General features: G+C 37.7%; 1 protein-coding gene across 1 annotated transcript in view; it reads left to right on the top strand.

Moving 5' to 3' along the window:
• The window catches only part of LOC101111805 (N-deacetylase and N-sulfotransferase 3), a 177,600-nt gene that overhangs the window by 50,119 nt on the left and 107,353 nt on the right, over nt 1-20,128 (top strand). The window contains exon 3 of the mRNA XM_042251120.2: nt 15,054-15,141. Within this exon, the coding sequence (XP_042107054.1) occupies nt 15,054-15,141 (88 nt within the window). The remainder of the gene's footprint in view (nt 1-15,053; nt 15,142-20,128) is intronic.

The following is a 20,128-nucleotide window of genomic DNA, read 5'->3' as shown; positions in this document are numbered from 1 at the left end:
AACCCACTCTGAAGGTTGCGCATATTTTCATCTGTATTTTCAAACAGAGATAAAGAACAAAGTGGTTAGGAGCTTCCTTGCCACATCAGCTGTGCCTCAGTTGAGTTCACGTATGAACTCACAGCCTCCATGTTCAGACTGTTGCTGACCGTCTGATAATGATGTTATTATGAGATTTTTACATAAGACAAACAAAAATAGGTATAGGTCACAACTGGTCTTTTCATCTAAGGAAATTGATTTTCATAGGTTCAGGGAATGACAAGTTTAACTCCTATTTGGAATTTATGATATTGGAAGGCTCTGTGGAAAAAAGAACATGTTTCAAAGCTTTTTGAAAATTTTTAATCAATCTTGCAGAAACAAGTTAAATAATTTGATTCGTAAATTCTCTCTTCCTTAGTAATGGGATATATATGATTTTTTTAAGTCACTGCAGACAGTAATATAGAGCCTTTGGATTCTAGACAATTCTATCATTGACTAGACTTTCATTTTAGTTTTATGTGAAATTATATTTATAAAGAAAAAATTTTCCACTAGGGAACTGAAGAGATGTTGCCCTGGACTCCTTCTGAGGTAGTAAGAGGATTCCCATCTAGCTTATTTATTTACATCTGAAATTGCTCACCAAGAGCAAATAACTATTTGATGACCTAAATAGAATAAATAGCCTCAGTAAAGCTGAAAAAAGAAGAAAATAATGGCATCTTTCCCAAGTTTAGAGTCAACCTACTCAAAATTTAAATCAAGCCTAGGATTAATTATTAGAAGAATGGTCTGAAGTCATAATGTCAAACAAGTGTGACTTTAGATATTCTGTTTAATAATTTCAAAGACTAAAGCACCAAAGTCTGTGTTCTGTGCTTTGCCTTTGCGTGTGTGAATCCCCCACCTCAGTCACACATCAGCATCTGGTGTGTGTTCCCAATTTCTTTCCACAGGAGAGGCCCATGACGGAGCCTTTTATTAAAAATTATATACATAAGAATAAGAAGGGCTTCTTGTAACTAGGACCCCCATTGTTGACCCTGAGCTATGAAGAGTAAGACATGAACTTTGCAAACAAGGGTAGATGCAGAATGATAACCAGGAAAGAAAATCTAGTCAAAGAAGGCACATGTCAAGCCAACTCCATCATGGAGAGAAATGTCACCCTTCTGACAGCTGAAAGACCGTGCCTAGAGGACAAGGCACAAAGGGGTTAAAGGTTTAGAGCACCAATGGGAGAGACCACCTGCCACTCATAGAAACGAGTGGAACAACTGTCTACTTCCAGCCTGTGGAGCATTCATGGCAAAGGGGTGCCTGATCCTCATGGCATCGTCTCATGGGGCCCTTTATCTTTCCATTAGGAACAAGGAGCCACCTCAACTACCTCCCCCTCCATCCTCATACCCAGCACAGCCCTGCTGTGGCAGGACTTGGTGGGGCATTGAGCACTTCTGCATTTGATACCACATTTCACAAAAAGTGAATGGGGAATATTTTAAAGAGTATGTTAAACTTTAAGAGCAAATCTGATTTGAAGTTTACTTCTGCTTTAAGACATTTTTTGAGACATTTACAAGCAACTGAAAGGCTCATTCTAAAATGGAATGGATTGCCCCATCTTATTAGAACCCTTGGATTGAATATAAAGTCAGTAGCTATGGGCCATTTAACTTTTTATTAATTGACTGTGGGTTCTTTAGCTTTTAATTAATTCAAACATGAATAAATGAACTTCAAGTTTACAAGATAAGCTTGAAATCATGCAAGGCTGGGAGAGCAATAGTAACAAACCACTATTTTTTTCATTAACAAATAAACAATCTAAAATCAGATGTTGAAATCTGCCAGTACTGTTTCTGGTTTTTATCTTACCATTTATTTGAAACTTGTAACCTTTCATAACTTTATTCACTCAAAAAGAAGGAAAAAAATCAAGGAAGGAAGGAAATACTTCTCTTGGGTAAATTAATCAGAAATAAGTAACTTTCAGATGTTTTGTAAACTAGTTCCAGTATTTAAAGAGGCTTTTCTAGTATAAAATAATTCTGGGCCAAAATTCCACAGTTTTATGAAGTTGAAGAGTTTTATGAAATGGTTTGATTGGATCAGCTATGAAAGATAAAATAATGTATATGAATAGAACTGTTTTTCAAATTTAATTTAAAAATTAATTTTTTCTTGGTTTGGTTTGGCTTTATAAATTAACATGAATAATTTAAACTATTTTTTTTTTGGTAGGAATCATGTCAGTCTATAGAGCAAAGTCCTGGGGGTATGAGGGTTCAATAGTAATATGCTTATCCTCATGATCAAAGATAGTGACCTCAGTGCAACAGTTTGAGAAATACCAGGCTTGGCCATCTCTTAAAAATTTTCCAGCTTCAGATTCTGTGATTCTCATTATTTATGATGCATTCTTAGTTCAGCCACAGGCAGAGGACTCTCTAGTCAAGTTTTGATTGCCAAATATTTCCTGCTCTTCCCTGCTCTCTGAAGGAATGCAGAACCCCCTCCATGAAAGAATCTCTGGATCTTTCCCCTTTCCAGTTGTAGTAATATGCTTCCCCTACTCTGGCCACTGCTGCACAGTCCACACAGGGCTAATACTAGTGCCCAAAGTAATGTGCATTTTTTAATTTTTATGATAATTTATTCCATTTTAGGTCTATCATTTTTTCCCTTTTAAACCACTTTATGTGGGTTGCCATTTCCTCCTCCAGGGTATCTTCCCAACCCAGTGATCAAACCCATGTCTCTTATTTCTCCAGCATAGGCAGGTGGGTTCTTTACCACTAGCGCCACCTGGGAAGCCCCAGAGTTAAACATTCTTGTGATCATTTTAAGTCTTTTTCTTTTTTTTAGATTTAGGTTAAAGTATTAAAATTCTATCACGATTTTTATATTCCAGACAGTGTTCTTTACACAGATTACATCATCCAAAACTTACAACTCTATGAAATAGGTATTGAAACACAGTGTTTTTGAAATAAGAAAACTGAGGCTTAAGGAAAGGCACTTGCCAGTGTGAAAAATTACTTAGTGTACTTAGAATTGGGATTCAAGCCCAGGAACCTTCCCTCCAGAAACCACACTATTATTTTTCTGAATAGCCTCACAATTAAAATATTGTCAGAAAGTCAGAGGAAGTCATCCTGGTAGCTTGACTTGGCTTGAAGTCTTTGTCAGATGTTAGACCATTTCTATTTCTGGTCTGGTCAAGACAACTGGCCTTTTCTCTCCATCTTTAGAGCTTCTATTCTTTTTGCTTTTACTGCTGTTTCAAAGAAGCTGGACTGGTCCAAATAATTTTTTCTCAATTTTAGTTCCAACTTTGGCTAAAGAATTGCACTTCTGCTTCAGCTCAAACTACCCTAAATTTCAATTCCGGAGCATTCATTCATTCACTTATTTATTCAACAAATATTTATGAGTAGCTACTACATATCAGGCAGTGGGCCGTCTTCATACAGGCCAAGTCCTTGCTCTCATGTTCCTTATGTTCAGTGGGTGTAGACAACAATAAGCAAACACGTGTTACAACATAGTAGGCCTGACAGTGCTGTGGAAAATGGAGGAGGGGAAAGGAGACAGCAAAGCGTGGGCCTCAGGGCACGGGTAAGCTGCAGCGTTTAAAAGGATGGCCAGGGAAAGCTTCTTCAATACGGTCAAATTTGAGCAGAGACATAAAAGAAATGGGAATCCAAAATGTGCTCATATGGGGCAGAGAGAAAGAACAGCAAGAACAAAGGCCCAGATGCCGGAAGCAGCTTAGAGTTTTTCCCTCACAATAAGAGAGCCTGTGGGCTAGAGCTGAGAAAAATGAGCTGATGCCTGAAATTGCTTGACTCATCTGTAAGTCGTTCAAGAATGTCATTTGGCTTTAAAAATATAAATCGTTTCCCAGAAAACTTATTTTAGACAATATTAATATTTTTATACATTGTTTAGGACTTTAAAGACTTTTCTCAGATATTATCTCATTTTCTCCCTAAAACTTCCTATGACTGAGTGGTAAGTCTAATTCAATTATCCCAGCAACTAACATAGGACATAAAATAGAGTAGGCACTCAGTGAATGTATATTTAATTAATAAGTTTAGTTATGGAGTCAATGGGACAACTTTTTCAACCTTATCATATTCATTTTTATGGGCCACTGATTAGGGTATAATGTAGGGAGGCCTTAGAAGCTATGGTGACATGTCAGACCATTTGCCTCCACCGTAATATATGTGTGTATTTATTTTTTGTAGTAATTTATGCTTTTTCTATCTAACTTTTCCCTTAGGTTCTTCAGTACTTTTTCTTGTAGCTAATTTCCATAACTTCAAATTTATCTAATCTGCCATATTCTTGGAAGCCATTTCATAAAGCTTATCAGAACCTATGATGTAAAAGTGATTCTAAGTGAGAGCAGGAAACGTTTTTTAATAAGTTCAACATTATTAATTCATGCTTCCTGTTGTTTTCACTTCATCTTTTTTTATTTATACACTAACAGTTAGGCTCTAGTCAACTAAGTTGCTAAGCAAAGTATATACTTCTGTCTTTACCCCAGCTTTCATTTAAAAAAAAAAGAAGAAAATTCATAGAGCATTTCAGTCCAAAGGAACCAAACAGGTTCCGTGGTCTGATCTAAAGCCACACTCTGAGTTTCTGTGCTGCGTCACACTGGACCTTGTTACCTGAAGCACCCAAAGGTTATCTGAGCTCTGCTTAGCCCTCACCAAAGCAACAGCTCCTGTCCTGTGTTAACGATCTGCGCACTTTGCGCAACAGAATTCCTGTGTCCTCTTCATGGAAGCCATCACGTCTGTTTACTCTTTAGTTATCCTACAAAAAATGTCAAAAGTTGTTTTCCTCTTCTGGTTGGGTAGTATCATGGCGTTACCTCCATTCATTTGTTCCTTCATTCACTCAACAAGGAGCTAATCGGAGCCCACCATGTGCCAGGCACTGCTTTGGGCACTGCAGATCCAGCATCGTAGAGACAGATGTCATATCTACTCTCTTATAAAGCTAAATGAATAATTCTAGAAGGGGAGAGGGAATGACTGATTATAAATGACTAAATGCTAAATAGTAATATGATATATTCTGTGAAGAAAAAAAATAAACTAGGGAAACCAGATAACAATGATCTGTTTAAAACAGTGTAGTTAACAGCCACTATGGAAAACAGCAATGAGATTCCTCAAAAGACTAAAATTAGAACTACCATATGATCCAGCAATTCCATTCCAGGGTATATATCTGAAGAAAAATGAAAATACAAATTTGAAATGATATATGCACTCCAAGGTTCATAGCAGCGTTATGTACAACTGCCATACTATAGAAGCAACCTAAAGTATCCTTTAACAGATGAATGGATAAAGAAGATGTGGTGTGTGTGTGCGTGTGTGTGTACACACACACAAAATGGACTACTCAGTTCAGTTCAGTCACTCAGTCGTATCCGACTCTTTGTGACCACATGAATCACAGCACGCCAGGCCTCCCTGTCCATCACCAACTCCCGGAGTTCACCCAGACTCATGTGCATCGAGTCGGTGATGCCATCCAGCCATCTCATCCTCTGCCGTCCCCTTCTCCTCCTGCCCCCAATCCCTCCCAGCATCAGGGTCTTTTCCAATGAGTCAACTTTTCGCATGAGGTGGCCAAAGTACTGGAGTTTCAGCCTCACCATCAGTCCTTCCAATGAACACCCAGGGCTGATCTCCTTCAGAATGGACTGGTTGGATCTCCTTGCAGTCCAAGGAACTCTCAAGAGTCTTCTCCAACACCACAGTTCAAAAGCATCAATTCTTCAGCGCTCAGTTTTCTTCACAGTCCAACTCTCACATACATACATGACCACTGGAAAAACCATAGCCTTGACTAGATGGACCTTTGTTGGCAAAGTAATATCTCTGCTTTTGAATATGCTGTCTAGGTTGGTCATAACTTTCCTTCCAAGGAGTAAGTGTCTTTTAATTTCATGGCTGCAATCACCGTCTGCAGTGATTCTGGAGCCCCCCCCAAATAAAGTCTGACACTGTTTCCACTGTTTCCCCATCTATTTCCCATGAAGTGATGGGACCAGATGCCATGATCTTCGTTTTCTGAATGTTGAGCTTTAAGCCAACTTTTTCACTCTCCTCTTTCACTTTCATCAAGAGGCTTTTTAGTTCTTCTTCACTTTCAGCCATAAGGGTGGTATCATCTACCTATCTGAGGTTATTGATATTTCTCCCAGCAATCTTGATTCCAGCTTGTGCTTCTTCCAGCCCAGCATTTCTCATGATGTACTCTGCATAGAAGTTAAATAAGCATGGTGACAATATACAGCCTTGACATACTCCTTTTCCTATTTGGAACCAGTCTGTTGTTCCATGTCCAGATATAACTGTTGCTTCCTGACCTGCATATAGGTTTCTCAAGAGGCAGGTCAGGTGGTCTAGTATTCCCATCTCTTTCAGAATTTTCCACAGTTTATTGTGATCCACACAGTCAAAGGCTTTGGCATAGTCAATAAAGCAGAAATAGATGTTTTTCTGGAACTCTCTTGCCTTTTCCATAATCCAGCGGATGTTGGCAATTTGATCTCTGGTTCCTCTGCCTTTTCTAAAACCAGCTTGAACATCAGAAAGTTCACGGTTCACGTATTGCTGAAGTCTGGCTTGGAGAATTTTGAGCATTACTTTACTAGCATGTGAGATGAGTGCAATTGTGTTTTAGTTCGAGCATTCTTTGGCATTGCCCTTCTTTGGGATTGGAGTGAAAATTGACCTTTTCCAGTCCTGTGGCCACTGCTGAGTTTTCCAAATGTGCTGGCATATTGAGTGCAGCACTTTCACAGCATCGTCTTTCAGGATTTGAAAGAGCTCAACTGGAATTCCATCACCTCCACTAGCTTTGTTCATAGTGATGCTTTCTAAGGCCCACTTGACTTCACATTCCAGGATGTCTGGCTCTAGCTGAGTGATCACACCATCATGATTATCTGGGTCATGAAGCTCTTTTTTGTACAGTTCTTCTGTGTATTCTTGCCATCTCACAATGGACTACTACTCAGCCATAAAAAAAAAAAGAGTGAAATCTTGCCATCTGCAGCAACTTCGATGGACTTGGAGGGTAATGGGTTTAGTGAAGTAGCTCAGACAGAGGAGGACAAATACTGTATGTTTTCACTTATATGTGGAATCTAAAAAATAAAACAAACGAGTGTAACAAAACAGAAACAAACTCATAGACACGGAAAACATACTAGTGGGGAGGGGAAGAGGGGTGGAGGAAAGGTCAAGAAAAGGCAAGGGAATTAAGAGGAATAAAATTAGATATAAGTATATAATGTTCAACACAGGGAATATAACTAATATTTCATAATAACTTTAAATGGAGTATAAGCTATAAAAAATATCTAATTACTGTGTTGTACATCTGAAACTAATATAACATTGTAAATCAACTCTTCAGTAAAAACAGGGGTAAGGAAGTTCTCACCGAGGGGATGATATTTAAGCAGAGACCTAGTAGAGGTGAGGAACCACGTGAATATCTGAGCAAAGTATATCTTTGAAGAGGAAACAGCAAGACTAAGGACCTTGAAGTGAGAAGAAACTTGGCATGCTCCAGGAACAGCATACAGATGCGTAAATCCACAGCTGGGTGAACAGAAGGGAGGATGATAGAAGATAAGGTCTAAGGCAAGTTCCAAATACCATAAGAGTTTTTGAATATTGACTGTCACTGCATCCCAACAGTTCCTGATGTCTTTACTTAATGCATTTCTGGACAGTTTTCTTAAAGTCAGTGTAAAGGATGTGGGGCATCTGTTGGAAATAATTTGGGTAGAGTAGTTCATGTAAGGCTCTTTCAATAAAATTTAGGAAAAAAACATGAAGACAACAGTACTCACAATTGCACGGTCTTTTGGTTTTTGAGGTGAAATGCACATGCATAAAACTACCATGTTAAAATAATTCAATGGCATTAGTGCATTCACAGAGCTGTTCAACCACCACCTCTATCTGGTACAAAACACCAAAGGAAACCCACACCCATTAAGGAGTTCTGTCAATTTCTCCCTACCTCCCTCTGCAGCACCAGTCCACTTTCCATCACCATAGACTTACCTCTTCTGAATACTTCATGTAAATGGAATCATATAGTATGTGACCTTTTGTGCCTGGCTTCTTTCACTTAGTATTAATGTTTTCAAGATTCATCCATATTGTAGCATGTATCAGCACTTCATTCCTTGTTATGGCTGTATAATGTTCCGTTGTATATATGAACTGCAATTGGTTTATCTGTTCATCTACTGATGGGTGGTTTCTACCTTTTGGCTACTGTGAATGGTGCTGCTATCAACAAATTTGTACAAATATTTCTCTAAAAACCTGTTTTCAGTTCTTTTGGATATAAAATGAGGATCATAATTGCTCAGTCATATGATAATTCTATATTTTACTTTTTGAGATACCACCAAACTGTTCTCCACAACAGCTGAATTGTATAGTCCCATGGCAGTCTGATTCTTAAGGCATATCTATCCTCGGGACAGGGGAGCCTGGTGGGCTGCTGTCTATGGGGTCACACAGAGTCGGACATGACTGAAGTGACTTAGCAGCAGCATCAGCAGCATCCTCTATAATCACTTGCCTTCTCAACACCTTAACTTCCCTAGGTTGAAGCTGATTACCTTAGGTGGCAATCTGATTAACTGGTTCTCCCAACTCAAGCTGAAGGGGGACTTTTATTAGAAAAACTAAGGAAAATAAAATTGATAAAGACAAAACATGAAAATTTCTAAAGGCTACCATCTGTGTTGTATAATTTCTTACCCAGATTACTCCAGGCATGATGAAGTACATTGGGGTCAACACTGTGGGGTGGATTCTATGATCCTATATATTTCCTCAACTGAATCCTCAATTGGGTTCTGATGATCCTATATATTTCTTTTTATTTTCTAGAATATTTTTGATTTTAGAATTCACAGTACCTATTATTTATGCGGCTTATAAAATCAATAGCTGAATGCCTACTGTATACCAAGAATTTTGTTATATCAAAGATTTCATATTCTCAGAGAAAAGGATGCCTCAAGTAAGTGAAAACTTGTGTTGAGCTATTTGAAATCAAGGAATAAGACAGTGATTCTTAGAGTGTGGTATAATGTCACCTACAGCAGAATCATCGAGGATGCTTTGGCCTGCTTCAGCACTATAGTTCAGAATCCCTGGCTAGATTCCTGGGTTAGAACCCAGAAATCTGCATTTTATTAAGCTTTTAAAATTATCTTCATGTGTTTAGAAGTTTGAGAAGTACTGAAATAGGGAATGCTTTTATTTTAGCACTTTTTTAACAAATAATTTGAAAACAGAATGTTTTATAATAACCTTTGGATATGAAATATGTTGAAATTAATTCAAGATTAAAAACAGTTTATAAAAATAAAATAGCAAAAGAATGTTCCACAATATTATTGTCAAGTCTTTATGAGTTCACTGCACTAGGAGATCAATCAGAAATTCATTAACGTCCCCATTCAATAAATAGTTACTTGTCCCTCTCCTCCGCCTGACAACATGCTAGACTTCAGTAGTGAAGTGAACTGGACAGAGACACTACCTCATGGAATTTATAGTCCAGCTTTAGTAAAACCCAAAATGTATTTGGTGGGGATGGGGCGATGGCCTGTTGTCAGAGTTTTTTTTAAAGTATTTACCACTTTCGCCTCTTAGGCAGAACAGATAATGCTACTTAAGGGGTTTCCAACATAACTGCAACTGTTAAAGGAAACTTAATTTGCTCTGGAACAGTAGTACATGGTTTGACATGCTTTAGTCCCTTCATATGGAATCCTACACCTCTCCATCCTTTTCTGCTTTGCTGCTGAAAGCAAGTATTTAAAATTACTAAGGTTTAAAAATTATGTTTATTACAACACATAAAAACCTTTTCTGTATAATTGAATGAGTGAGATACAACTTACAGTTGCCTAAGGGTGCTGAGAACTAGCTTTTATTTTTATTTCTTTTTTGAAAAATTACATTAGCATTTTGACTATTTGGGTATATAGCCATAAGCTAAATAGAATATGTATAACAATTTCAAATGAATGCTTAATGAGAATGGTACTTGTTTTCCGTTTTCCTACTCATATGTCATTATTTGCCAATTTCAGTCCAATAAATTTTCTAGCAAACCATCTCTCATGTGTATGATTTAGAGGTTATATAATTTTGCTCTGGACAGTTTAGATATGGTTAACGAATAATTCAAGATGACTGTGTTACTGTCCTTTCCTTGGTTTCCATAAAAACCCATTATTCTTTTACTACAATACAAACAATAAAATACATGAACATTTTGTTGGAAGGTAAAGGATTCACTAAGGGTTTCCCAGGTGGCTCAGTTGATAAAGAATCTGCCTGCAATGCAGGAGACCTGGGTTTGATCCTTGGGTTGAGGAAGATCCCCTGCAGGAGGGCATGGCAATCCACTCCAATCTTCTTGCCTGGAGGATCCCATGGACAGAGGAGCCTGGCGGACTACAGTCCATGGGGTCACAAAGTGTCAGACACGACTGAGTGACTAAAAAAGTTGTTATAATACAGCTACATGGGCCATATTCCTCCTTTGTTTAAAATCCTCAGTGCCGACAACGTGTGCTTGCTCAGTCATGTCTGACTGTTTGCAACTCCATGGACTACAGTGAAATTTTCCAGACAAGAATACTGGAGCAAGGTGCCATTTCCTTCTCCAGGGAATCTTCCCGACCCAGGGATCCAACCCACATCTTCTGCACTGGCAGGCGGATTCTTTACCACTGAGCCATCTGAAGCCCCAGTGCTGATTAGACAACTCCAAAAGTGCCAAGGCTCAATTTTAAAATATCATTTAAAACTTTAGGCATATGCCTGACTTTACACCAAGTGAACAACAGTGAGAAATAGAAGATGGAATTTTGTGACAGGATGATAAGGAACTTTTAAGGTTGACAGAGGAAAGGATGAAAAATTCCACTCATAGGGCTAAAACTCCACTTCTGTGTGCTAGGAAAGGTATTAAGGTCATGTATCCATGTTCTCACTTGATCTTCATGCCAAACCCATGAATATCTGATGTTTGTGTGTATGTGTACATAGATCAAGAGATACAGGAGCTTATATTGGTAATTAGCTGCCCAATTGTTTTTGTTTACTTTAACAGATCTAGCTACATTATACATATTTATATTATAATTAGTATTTGGTTGATTAAGAAAATATTAACCCTAAAAATTCTGTGCTGAAACATACTTTTACCTATTGCTAAAAAAACATATTAAACACTAAAATTTCTTTCCAAGACTTAATTTGGTCACCAACTACTTTTGTTAACTATCAAAAGATAAAAATATAGTTTAGGAAGCCCAGATAGGAAACAAAAAGCTAGCAGATAATTCCCCAAAGAATGTCACACATGTAATGAGTCCTAACATAAATCTCCATATAAAACTCTTTTGCAGTTATTTTTAAAAATTTTGTCTTTTCTATTTGCTTTAATTGATATGTTCATTCTGTTAAAGAAATTTGGAGAAAATCCAAAGATATATAAAATCTCCCATTTCACTCAGTTCTCAGACCCCTGTTTCTTTAAATTAGATCTTTTTTGGTTTTTTTTTGCCTTCAACTAGATCTTTTAATGCCTGTAACTGCTTTTGGCTTTATAGAATGAAGCCTCAAAAACCTAAGTTACTGGGGTAGCATAGAGATTCAAATTTGGAAAAATAATTTTGGAAATAGTCAAATTTTTGTGTTAAATTGTATTCAAATACAGTTCTCTTATAATGTTTATTGGATATTATGTTCCCTATTAATACTTTTATTTGCTATTGTTTAGTTGCTAAGTCTGGTCCAACTCTTTTGTGATCCCATTGTCTGTAGCCCACCAGGCTCCTCTGTCAATGGGATTTCCCAGAATACTGGAGTGGGTTCCCATTTCCTTCTCCAAGGAATCTTCCCAACCCAGGACTGAACCCGTCTCCTGCATTAACAGGCAGACTTTTTTACCACTGAGCCACCAGGGAAGCCCAATACTAAAACATTTTCAGATTTGCTCAGAAATTGTTTTGCTTGGTAAGAGTAAGCAGAATTATTTTCTCCTGAGGAAATGGTTACATCATTGCTATATAAATATGTATTGATACATAGGGCAGAATTTATATTAGACAAAAGAAGGAAACAAATCTGAATGTACAATAGTAAAGTGGTTAAATAAATTCTAATGTATGCATTTGATGTAATGTTCAGCATCCATTAAAATCAATAGATTAAAAATGTTGGATTTGAATGGTTAATGTGATGAGAGAAAGCTTATGATATACTGTTAAATGGAAAAGGCAAAATTCAAAACTGTATTTTTAATTATAATTGATACAGTTCTAATTTTTACTTCATGGCTCTAATTTCACTTAGCTATACATCTGTATAGCTAAGTATATGTTGTTTTTTTTGTTTTAGTCTCTAAGTCATGTTCAACTCTTTGCAACCTTGTGGGCGGTAGCCTTCCAGGCCACTCTGTCCATGAAATTTCCCAGGCAAGAATACTAGAATGGGTTGCGATTTCCTCCTCCAGGGGATCTTCCTGATCCAGGGATTGAACCTGGTCTTCTGCACTGGCAGGTCGATTCTTTACCACTGAGCCACCAGGGAAGCTTATGAAATGTGTGTATGGGTGTGTGTGTATGTGTGCATCTATTTTATTGTGGTAAAAAAGAACAGAGAACACGAAGAAGACATACAGATAGCCAGCACACACAGGAAAAGATGTTAAGCATCACTAATCATCAGGGAAATGCAAACAAAACCACAATGAGATATCACTTCAGAATAGCTAAGACAAGGACAAGAAAGTACAAGTGCTAGAAAGGATGTGGATAAAAAAGAACTCCATTGTTGGTGGGGTTTTAAATTGGTACAGCCACTATGGAAAACAGTATAAACCTTCCTCAAAAACTTAAAAATAGAACTACCATATCTCACAGCAACTTCACTTTTGAGTATTTACCCAAAGAAAGCAAAATTACTAATTAAAAAACCCTATTTTCATTATTGTATTATTTATAACAGCCAAGATATAGAAGCAAGCTAAAGTCTGTCAACAGATGAATGGATAAAGATGTAGTGTGTATATACAGTAGAATATTTGAGATTTAAGAAAAGAGTGAAATCTTGCCATGGGACATCACGGATAGGTCTAGAGGGTATTATGCTCAGTGAAGTAAATAAACAGAGAAAGATAAATACCATCTGATCTCACATGTAGAACGTAAAAAGCAAGCAAAATGAAACAAAAACAGACTCATAGATACGGAGAACAAATGGGTAGTTGCCAAAAAGAAGTTTGAAGGAATGAGTGAAATTAAGGTAATAGGTAAGTGAAATTAAGAGTTAAACTGCTGATTATAAAATAATTAAGTCATGGGGATGTAATTTACATACATATGCATAAGAAATATGGTCAGTAATACTGTAATGACTTTGTATGGGTACAGATGGTTCCTAGACTTCAGGCTTGATCATTTCATAATGTATTTAAATGTCAAATTACTATTTTATATTCCTGAAGCTAACATAATATTGTCAGCTGTATTTCAAATAAAAAATAAGTGGATGAGAAGTATGCAATATACAGATACAGTTATCAATAATATAATGCACATAATTACATTAACATGTAATATATTGCTGACAATTATATGAACACCTAATATTTTATTCCACTTTTTAAAAAGTTTATCAGGCATTCCTGCATATAGTACATCTTCTACATTCCTCATCACAGTTCTCTGAACTAGGTAATTGTCTCCACTTTAACAAATGGAGGGTGAAGTTCAGATAGATTTGTATTATCCGTCACTAACAACAACAACAACAAATTAGTAGCAGTAACTATAACAGCAGCAATAAGAGAGGAGTGGCAACTAGTAATTGTTGAACACATGCAGTTGTGAGAGGGTCTCTGAATAAAATGAATATCTGTTTATCCCCCCAAAAGTTCAGGTCATGAGCATGAGGGGGCGGGCTTCCAGGTATCAGACACTAGGAACAGAAATGATTCTGTTGCAGGTCCAGCTGTACTACGGAAGGGTAGGAAAAGATTTAGTGTGGTAGACTTTTAAAAAGAGTACCTAACTTGGAATCAGGTGATGTATGTCCTTAATCTAGGACCTACCACTAATTTTATCTGTGAAAATAGGTATATCAGTTCTGATTTTCTTCATGTATAATAGAAGTATTAACTAAGATCCTTTACAAGTCTACCATTTAGAGTTACTTTTTGCTTCCTTTAGGTGGGCACTGAACTACCATAGTCTGGGGAAGGGGAAGAGAAGGAATATAAGAATGTGAATTTGAATAAGAATGAGAAAGAAAAGAAGAAAGAGAAGTCCATTAAATACTCACAGCATGATACTTTATACGACATAATAATTAAACCTCAAAATAGCTTTACCTGTCATTAGTACAAAGTTTGTTTATCTGTTTTCCAATGAAAGGGCAAATTAGAAATTTACTTTACCATGATACCCATATTTGAAGAATAATCACTATCTTTGGGGAATCTAAGACCTACAGATTGAAAAGAATTGGATTTTGAAGACCAAAGATGTATCTGAAAAACAACTAACTGTTTCTTTCAATATATGTTTTTACATAATTTCACTTTAAAAGAAGATCTCTTTTTTTGCAATTGGTGAATTACATCCCCTAAAGGGTAAAATGAGATGTATTTTATGTATTAGATACTAGTTTCCTCGAACATGAAGAATAAACTTTTCATTTAACTTCCATTTTCTAACTGACACTTTTTGCTGATTTACTGCATCTAAAGAATAAATATATAAGTATGTAATTATGTAATCTCAGAAGCATCTTGCTAGTTGTAACGTTGTAAAAAAAAAACTACTTTCCATCATTTAATTCTCTCATGCCTAAAGGATTATTTTTACCTTTTGACTGCTAAAGGAAGATATCTTCTCAAAGCCATTCTCTACCTGATATTTTTTTTTTAATTATGTATTTCAGGCCCTGCTTGATACTCAGAATCTTTTGCGTGCACAAATCACAAATTTTACTTTCAACCTGGGATTTTCAGGGAAATTTTACCATACAGGTAAGAGAGAGATTAACTATCCCCATAGTTAGCCTCTCTGACCACTCTCTTTAAAACTGTGGCCCCCTCCTCTTCACACCTTCTTGTGTCTCTCCACTACTTTATTTTCTTCATATTACTCAATCTCACTTAATTTGTTTTTTCACCTTTACAGAATGTTAATAGCTTGAAAGTTTATTCACCATGTTATTATTTAATGGCCTTTTCTCTCTTGAACTATATTTTACATATATAAAACTGTATAAGTAATAAGCATAGTGCTCAATGGTTTTCACCAAGTGTACAGAGCTATGTACCCAGATCAAGAAAGAGGCACCACCAGAATCTACACACCTTCTCCCTTGTGCTGCTTTATAGTCACTCGCTTCCCACCAAGAAAACCACTATCCTGGCTTCTAATATCATGAATTAGTTGTGTATAAGATGTGTATAAAAAGAATCATATAAATGGACTCTTCTGTATATAGCCTGTTTTGTTGAACATTATTTTGGCTTGGCTGACATTATTGTGTAGGGTTGTATTTCTTTCAACTTTATTGTTCTGCAGTATTGCACTGCTTGAATTTAACAAAATTTCTTTATTCCATTCTGTTCCAGTGTGGATGATTGGGTTGTTTGCAGTCTTTGCCTTTCTTTTTTTTGAATAGTCATGTTAAGAATGTTTTAAACACAACTATTGTTGAAAAGAGTTGTCCTTCAGAGGACATATTTTTTTCTGTTGTTTATCAACCAGTAGAATTGCTGGTTATATGGTATACTTATGATCAGCTTTAGTAGAAAATGCAAAACAGTTTTCAAAGTCATGATATCAATTTATATTTCCAATACTACATGAGTTTTCCTGTTGTGTTATTCCTCCAAGTATTTAATAATATTAATATTTATCTTATTATTTTAGCCCTTCTGGTGGGCATGTCAGTTCAGTTCAGTCGCTCAGTCATGTCCTACTCTTTGTGACCCCATGAATCACAGCACACCAGGCCTCCCTGTCCATCACCAACTCCCGGAGTTCACTCAAACTCATGTCCATTGAGTCGGTGACGCCATCCAGCCATCTCATCCTCGGTCATCCCCTTCTCCTCCAGCCCGCAATCCTTCCAGCATCAGGGTCTTTTCCAATGAGTCAACTCTTCGCATGAGGTAGCAAAAAGTACTGGAGTTTCAGCTTCAGTAACAGTCCTTCCAATGACCACCCAGGACTGATCTCCTTTAGAATGGACTGGTTGGATCTCCTTGCAGTCCAAGGGACTCTCAAGAGTCTTCTCCAACACCACAGTTCAAAAGCATCAATTCTTCAGTGCTCAGCTTGCTTCACAGTTCAACTCTCATATCCATACATAACCACTGGAAAACCATAGCCTTGACTAGATGGACCTTTGTTGGCAAAGTAATGTCTCAGCCTCTCAATATGTTATCTAGGTTGGTCATAACTTTCCATCCAAGGAGTGTCTTTTAATTTCATGGCTGCAATCACCATCTGCAGTGATTTTGGAGCCCCCCCCAAAAAAAGTCTGACACTGTTTCCACTGTTTCCCCATCTATTTCCCATGAAGTGATGGGACCAGATGCCATGATCTTAGTTTTCTGAATGTTGAGCTTTAAGCCAACATTTTCACTCTCTTCTAATCAAGAGGCTTTTTAGTTCCTCTTCACTTTCAGCCATAAGGGTGGTATCATCTACCTATCTGAGGTTATTGATATTTCTCCCGGCAATCTTGATTCCAGCTTATGCTTCTTCCAGCCCAGCGTTTCTCACGATGTACTCTGCATATAAGTTAAATCAGCAGGGTGACAATATACAGGCTTGACGTACTCCTTTTCCGATTTGGAATGAGTCTGTTGTTCCATGTCGAATTCTAACTGCTGCTTCCTGACCTGCATACAGGTTTCTCAAGAGGCATGTCAGGTGGTTTGGTATTCACAGCTCTTTCAGAATTTTCCACACTTTATTGTGATCCACACAGTCAAAGGCTTTGGCATAGTCAATAAAGCAGAAATAGATGTTTTTCTGGAAATTTCTTGCTTTTTCCATGATCCAGCAGATGGTGGTAATTTGATCTCTGTTTCCTCTGCCTTTTCTAAAACCAGCTTGAACATCAGGAAGTTCACGGTTCACGTACTGCTGAAGCCTGGCTTGGAGAATTTTGAGCATTACTTTACTAGCGTGTGAGATGAGTGCAATTGTGTGGTAGTGTGAGCGTTCTTTGGCATTGCCCTTCTTTGCATTGGAATGAAAACTGACCTTTTCCAGTCCTGTGGCCACTGCTGAGTTTTCCAAATTTGCTGGCATATTGAGTGCAGCACTTTCAAAGCATCATCTTTCAGGATTTGAAAGAGCTCAACTGGAATTCCATCACCTCCACTAGTTTTGTTCATAGTAATGCTTTCCAAAGCCCACTTGACTTCACATTCCAGGATGTCTGGCTCTAGGTGAGTGATCACACCATTGTGATTATCTTGGCCATGAAGATCTCTTTTGTACAGTTCTTCTGTGTATTCTTGCCATCTCTTCTTAATATCTTCTGCTTCTGTTAGGTCTGTACCATTTCTGTCCTTTATCAAGGCCATATTTGCATGAAATGTTCCCTTGGTATCTCTAATTTTCTTGAAGAGATCTCTAGTCTTTCCCATTCTGTTCTTTTCCCCTATTTCTTTGCATTGATTGCTGAGGAAGACTTTCTTCTCTCTCCTTGCTCTTCTTTGGAACTCTGCATTCAGATGCTTATATCTTTCCTTTTCTCCTTTGCTTTTTGCTTCTCTTCTTTTCACAGCTATTTGTAAGGCCTCCCCAGACAGCCATTTTGCTTTTTTGCATTTCTTTTCCATGGGGATGGTCTTGATCCCTGTCTGCTGTACAATGCCACGAACCTCATTCCATAGTTCATCAGGAACTCTATCTATCAGATCTAGGCCCTTAAATCTATTTCTCACTTGCACTGTATAATCATGGGGATTTGATTTAGGTCATACCTGAATGGTCTAGTGGTTTTCCCTACTTTCTTCAATTTAAGTCTGAATTTGGCATTCAGGAATTCATGATCTGAGCCACAGTCAGCTCCTGGTCTTGTTTTTGCTGACTGTATAGAGCTTCTCCATCTTTGGCTGCAAAGAATGTAATCAATCTGATTTCAGTGTTGACCATCTGGTGATGTCCATGTGTAGAGTCTTCTCTTGTGTTGTTGGAAGAGGGTGTTTGCTATGCCCAGTGTGTTCTCTTGGCATAACTCTATTAGCCTTTGCCCTGCTTCATTCTGTACTCCAAGGCCAAATTTGCCTGTTACTCCAGGTGTTTCTTGACTTCCTACTTTTGCATTCCAGTCCCCTAGAATGAAAAGGACATCTTTTTGGGTGTTAGTTCTAAAAGGTCTTGTAGGTCTTCATAGAACCATTCAATTTCAGCTTCTTCAGCATTACTGGTTGGGGCATAGGCTTGGATTACCGTGATATTAAATGGTTTGCCTTGGAAATGAACAGAGATCATTCTGTCATTTCTGAGATTGCATCCAAGTACTGCATTTCGGACTCTTTTGTTGACCATGATGGCTACTCCATTTCTTCTAAGGGATTCCTGCCCACAGTAGTAGATATAATGGTGATCTGAGTTAAATTCACCCATTCCAGTCCATTTTAGTTCGCTGATTCCTAGAATGTCGACGTTCACTCTTGCCATCTCGTTTGACCACTTCCAATTTGCCTGGATTCATGGACCTGATCTTCCAGGTTCCTATGCAATATTGCTCTTTACAGCATCGGACCTTGTTTCTATCACCAGTCACATCCACAACTGGGTATTGTTTTTGCTTTGGCTTCATCCCTTCATTCTTTCTGGAGTTATTTCTCCACTGATCTCCAATAGCATATTGGGCACCTACTGACCTGGGGAGTTCCTCTTTCAGTATCCTATCATTTTGCCTTTTCATACTGTTCATGGGGTTCTCAAGGCAAGAATACTGAAGTGGTCTGCCATTCTCTTCTCCAGTGCACCACATTCTGTCAGACCTCTCCACCATGACCCTCCCGTCTTGGGTGGCCCCACACGGCATGGCTTAGTTTCACTGAGTTAGACAAGGCTGTGATCCATGTGATCAGATTGGCTAGTTTTCTCTGAGTATGGTTTCAGTGTGTCTGCCCTCTGATGCCTTCTTGCAACACCTACCATCTTACTTGGGTTTCTCTTACCTTGGACGTGGGGTATCTCTTCATGGCTACTGCAGCAAAGCACAGCCGCTGCTCCTTATCTTGGCCGAGGGGTATCTCCTCACAGCCTCCCCTCCTGCCCTTGAACGTGGAGTAGCTCCTCTCGGCCCTCTTGCACCCACACAGCCGCCACTCGGCTTGAATGTACATTTCACTGACAAGTAGTGAAACTGAGTTTCTTTCATGTATTTATTGACCATTTGTATCTCTTCTGTTTTGAAATATCTTAGTGCTTATTGGGTTGTCTGCTTTTTTATTGATCTGTAGAAATTCTTTATATATTTTTAATGACCTCTTTGTCAGTTATATGTATTGCAAATATTTTCTCCTGATGTGATTTTTTCAATTTTTACATTCCTACTGATACTTTTTGATGAACAAAATGTAGTCCACTTTATCTTTTTTTCCTTTTTGTGTCTTTTTAAAGACATTTTTGCATGTCACAAGATCATGAAAATATGTCCCTATATTCTTAAAATGTATGCATCTGAGATCCATCTAGAATTGATTTTTGTTTATGTGTGAGATAAGGGTCAAGATCCCTGCTTTTTGAGCTAGTGTGATTTTCTAATTAATTTGAAAACACTTGTTCTGATTTCAGAATGAGGGCTCTACTCCACAACAAAAAATTAGAAAGCAACCTTCTTTTCTTATAAAGATGTCTAATTGGTACCAAGTATTGAAAAGACCATCCTTTTTTCACTGCACCATGGTGTCATCATTGTGATAAATTAGATGACTATAGATGTGTAGACTCTATTTCTGGACTTTCCTGCCCATTGGTTCTACT

The sequence above is a fragment of the Ovis aries genome, chromosome 6 (assembly GCF_016772045.2).
Source record: "Ovis aries strain OAR_USU_Benz2616 breed Rambouillet chromosome 6, ARS-UI_Ramb_v3.0, whole genome shotgun sequence".
Lineage (NCBI taxonomy): Eukaryota > Metazoa > Chordata > Mammalia > Artiodactyla > Bovidae > Ovis > Ovis aries.
The sequence above is the reverse complement of the archived record's forward strand: the minus strand, read 5'-3'. Positions and strand labels throughout refer to the sequence as shown.